This window comes from Stylophora pistillata, chromosome 10 (genome assembly GCF_964205215.1).
Source record: "Stylophora pistillata chromosome 10, jaStyPist1.2, whole genome shotgun sequence".
In the NCBI taxonomy this organism is placed as follows: domain Eukaryota; kingdom Metazoa; phylum Cnidaria; class Anthozoa; order Scleractinia; family Pocilloporidae; genus Stylophora; species Stylophora pistillata.
The window spans coordinates 1879220-1884080 of record NC_142528.1 but is presented as its reverse complement, the minus strand read 5'-3'; the positions used below and the strand labels follow the sequence as shown (position 1 = coordinate 1884080).

Here is a 4861-nt window from a genome sequence, read left to right as displayed (position 1 = left end):
GTGCCAGTTATTCGATAAACGTGGTTACCCTGATTCTGTCGTTCAAGCGGGTTACCACCGCGCCCAACTTATTGATCGACATTCAGCACTACAAACGTCACAAAAGGAAGATTCCGACTGCATTCATTCACCCTCACAACCACTCAGTTAAATCCATCATTCTTAAAAACTTTAAATTAATTCAAAACGATCCAGGGACAAGCACTATCTTTTCGCAGCCTCCGCTCATTTCATTCAAAGGCGACAAAAACGTAGGCAATTTTTTGGTCAGAAGTTTTTTTCAGACTAATGACCAACCAGGCACTTTTAAATGCGCTCGTGCACGATGCAAAACGCGTCCTTTCATTCACAACACTGAGAAAATATCGGGAACCAAACGATCCATTAGGATCACCGATCACTTCACGTGCACCTCCGCCAATGTAATCTATTTCATAACTTGCACTCATTGCAAAAAGATTTACATCGGCGAAACAGGCAGAAGACTAGGTGATCGATTCCGAGAACACTTTCGCGACGTGGAGAGGAATGACAAGGACACATCGAAACCAGTCGCTAGACATTTTAACTTACCTAATCATTCCAAGCAACATATGGCAATCTGCGGTCTTTCCCAGTTACACTTAGGTAGCACGGAAACCCGTAAACTCTTGAACAAAAGCTCATCTTTCAAACCGGCAGTCTAAATCCCACAGGTATCAACGAACGCTTTTCATTCCACTAATTTATTCGTGTTTTTCTCGTTGCCATGTTCCCACCAATCACGTAGCTCCATTTCCTGCCTTTCGAAGCACACACAACCCACAATTCCTCTATTCGCTCGGACGAAGGGCTAACGCTCGAGACGTCAGCTTTTATAATCGTAATGGTGGCCAATTTACCATTTCAACTTTGTTGATTTATTGAAATTATTTCGTTACCCCCACCGACGCAGCCCCAAACAGTTTCTTTAGAAACTATCAGCCTTTATTCATAAATATTACTCAGTTTTAATAGACCGGCCCAGCTTGTCTATTAAAGTGGGGCGTAACGATTATTGTTCTACAGAAATATGTTTGTATTTGTTGTTTGCTTTTGTTAGAAAAAAGCTTTTCTTAGATCCTGAAAAAAGTTTTTAAAGACTTTTGTTTAGTCAGGAAAATATTTCAACAGGGAGTCCATTTCGATTAGAGCCTGCATGAAATAAATTACAGACATTATGAAAATGCTTGAATGATCAAAACTACATGTTCAAAGCCTGAAGACGTTTCAAATTTGATAAGTTGTATTCTGAGGAACAAGCAGACTTCTTCAATTGACTGAAATTTCATATGACAAGGAACTCCAAACAATTCTGTCTTGTATTTTAAATTTCAAAGTTCAGCTAAGAAAATCTCTATACAGATTTCCACTCTCACGAAAACGAGTCAGTCCTTTAGCCGGTAAAGAAAAGAATGTAAATTTAGTCAAATTTTGTGAATTTGCCTCCATCAGGACAAAAAGTACCCATAAAATATTTTAACGCTTTTATCAATAATTGGTCTGTCCGGCGATAGAAATGAATAATTTTATGGAGATTACTTAAAAAAAAACAGACCTTAGCGAACCGTTGTTATTAAAAAGATTGTCTCATTATGGGTAAGAAGCTGAAGTAGGTGGATATAATTCATTGTTGGGGATCGAGCTTTAGCATAGATCCAAACGCCGACTGCAAGTATTGTATAATAAACTGCAAAACGCTTACTTTGGCATTGTTAACCAAATGTTACAGCGAACATGAGGTTCTTAGTAACTACGAATGAAAATAATAACCAACGTCTGGCTTTTGAAAGCATCTCAGAAACATTGGTGCTAAAGCTTGCTATTGGTAGATTTAAAAATTAAGAGTTACTTATTCCATTTGAGTAAGTCAATGAATCAAACATCTATTCGACAAACTCCTGCAGCAAGGAAAACGTTTGAAACAAGTCGACCAAATAAAGACAAAATTACATCTGTAGTGCTGTTTAATTCACAACTGTGTGAGTACATTAGACAAGCATTACACATTAGGGTCTGGTATAATGAAATAAATTCAACCACTTTTAGTTGCTTGAGTTCTTTTGCTTTTTTTTTTTCATTTTTTAGTCCTTCCGTCTTTGTTGGAAATCGTTGGCCCATTCACATCGCTATTTTCTGTTTTTATTTCCAGGAGGATTTGTTGTCGACCGTTTTACACACAGTTTTGTTAATCTTCACACATAGAACAAATTGCTTATAAATTAACTTTACAACCTGAGGGAAATTCGGATAAAATGATGGGGAGTAAAAGAGGGACAAACTTGAACTCTAAGGTCTGCTCAGATCTATCGCAAGTAAAAATAGAACACTTAACAACTGGGTATTACTAAAACTTACACCAGTGTTAATGCAGTCCACATCTATATGCGACAATCCATGTCACTCAAATACAAATACAACTAAATAAAAAAAAAATGATCACGTAAGTAACAAGTATTATATTAGGGGAGCATTCAGGGAAAGTACGCCACCAAAGAGAAACTGAAACGCGTGAAAAGTTCCAATAGGCTGCACTTTCTGATGAATTATTTCGGTGCTTCTGCGAATCTGCAAGTAAATAGATTGTTACGCTGCTTTATCTGAGAATCCTTGTTTACACTAATACACCAATATGCCATAAGCTATAATTTGTCTTTCTAAGAATTACGAGATTGTGTGGAATACCGCGACTATATTTTGTGTGAAAATTGTTGCTATGTGTATTGATCACTTGACAAGGTTGATAGTCACTCTACCATTTCCAGCCGCATTATAACAACATTCATTTTCCTGATTTGTTCCACTGTTAAAAGATCCGCCTCCTCCGCCGCAAGAGAGATTGTCATTGTCACCTCCAGCTCCCCCAGAGTAACCTCCACCCCCGCCAGGTCCCCCAGAGAAAGCTGGATTTGAGCCGCCACCTCCGAACCCACCGTTATGCGTTCCACCTTTCCCTCCGTTCAGAAATCCTTTGCCACCTTTACCGCCTCCTCCCCCATTAGCGTTAAAGCCGCCGCCGCCGCCGCCACCTTAAACAATAAAACAAATGTTTAGTGGTCTCTAATGATATCGGGGCGGCATCAATAGAAATAACGAGAGATTAACATTTTTCTTCTATATTACAACTAATTCACTAAAATCGAACTGTTAAAGAATTTCATATGATTCTCACATTGCTTTTGCTGTGTCAACCGAGTTCGTAATCAACCAGCGACCCTGATATCCACCTTTTTCCCGTTTTATGACCTAGTTGAATGGCTCTAAAATAACGCAATAAGGGCGCAAGTGAAATACGAATGTTAGTCAACGAGCTACATTCAAGTGAAATAAGATTTTGCGAAAGTGCAACTCTTTGGCGTAAGTGCTTTAGATACATCAGTTTCATGGGTTAGAAATTGCTCATGTGATGACTTTTTATCGTCTCACAGTTCTCACAGTCTGAAGATAAATGGGTAAATCTCATTTTGCTCACCTGGTTTATCCCCAGCACTACCTCCTCCATTTCCGTTTGTTCCTCCCGACCCCAATGGCGAGGGGTACCCTTCATTCCCTGTGGTGCTTGTGGATGCATCACATCCTGAATGTTGTTCTGACATCTTTTTAATCCCCCCTCCACCTCCAGCAATGATCAAAGGCGTATTGCCTCCTCTCACCACAAATGTACCGCCACCACCTCCTGCAGTTGTTATGGCGTAAGGCCCTCTTTTTCCTTTATGACCAACAAGTATACGAATGATCTCATTTTTGGTCAAAAGAAAGTTTCCGATCATCCTTGCTCCTCTTCCTCCATTCTGGATGACACTGTTCTTACCATACCCCCCTGCAGCCCCTATAGCTTCTATTTTATATTCTCCAGTGTATGGCACAGTCCATCGTTGAATGCCACTGGATACGGTAACTTGTCCATCATGATCTTTCCCTGTATAGTGACCGCCAAATGAGCTTGGACCGCTAGTTGCAGTCGAACCAAGATTTGTAAATACGGCTTTAAACTCTGGGTAAATAGACACAAAAGGAGTGACGCTTTATTTTTGAAGGCCATACGGCTGCCTAACTGATAGCAAATATGCCTTCGGCGTACTCTGAAAGTAATGGGAGAGCGAAGAAATCTACTCGCGCCTTGTTTGACAAAGTAGCGGGAATAGTTGTCACTCGACCGCGCCCTTACCTATGCACATGTTTCTTCCGTCCCCGACTAATGCTGCTTTGCAGGAGCAATTGTAAGAGCCTTGAGTGTTGTTACACGTGGCGTCAGCATGGCATCCATGCAGACCTTTCTCACATTCGTTGACGTCTACGATAAGCATAAAAATGATACCATCAGTTGACCTCCTTTTTATAACAGGAAGCAAAGAATACAGCGTTGAATTTACCTTGCTCACAAAAGTTTCCAGTCCACCCGGATGAGTTACACACACACGTGTAGTTGACGTGTTGGTTTACACACCTTGCACTGTTTTGGCACTGGTGTTGGATGCAGTAATCTGCAACTAAATGGGAAACATCTCCAAATAACATTTACTTACACTTGATCAAAGTCATCAGGAAATATTTGTCTTCCAAACCTTCTGTTTTCATGTCAGAGTAAGCTAGAATAGGGTTTCCAGACCTGATGGAATCCAACCAGTAATTACCGCTGACCACTTGTCCTCCCTCACTCGCCTTAATCTCTCTGCACGAATAGGCAGGCAACTCAGAAATGGAGCCGAGAAGGACTGGAATCGAAGAAATTAATTTACAGGAAGACGAAAGTTAGAAACAATGATGAGTACCGAAGTAGAATCCTTGAACGAGGTAATTATGAGAACTTTGAGCGAGAAATCGGTTATTTCTGATACTGGTA

At 40.3% G+C, this 4861-nt stretch overlaps 1 protein-coding gene across 1 annotated transcript; it reads right to left on the bottom strand.

The window, feature by feature from the left end:
- Nucleotides 1-2745: 2745 nt before the first annotated feature.
- Nucleotides 2746-4573, bottom strand: LOC148721288 (uncharacterized). The gene is made up of 3 exons (XM_088736119.1): nt 4187-4573; nt 3491-4012; nt 2746-3047 (listed from the first exon to the last, which is right to left on the bottom strand). The coding sequence occupies exons 1-3, from the start codon at nt 4323-4325 to the stop codon at nt 2746-2748; spliced, it is 963 nt and encodes a 320-aa protein (XP_088592245.1). The 5' UTR covers nt 4326-4573.
- Between the last annotated feature and the right edge of the window lie 288 nt (nt 4574-4861).

Bases quoted from the DNA above. Each gene is read 5' to 3' on its own strand.
- LOC148721288 (XM_088736119.1), bottom strand. From the start codon at position 4,325: ATGCTTATCGTAGACGTCAACGAATGTGAGAAAGGTCTGCATGGATGC. The intron at 4,013-4,186 runs GTAAGGGCGCGG...CTATTTACCCAG, and splicing joins CGGAAGAAACATGTGCATAG to AGTTTAAAGCCGTATTTACA. The intron at 3,048-3,490 runs GTGAGCAAAATG...TTATTGTTTAAG, and splicing joins TAGTGCTGGGGATAAACCAG to GTGGCGGCGGCGGCGGCGGC.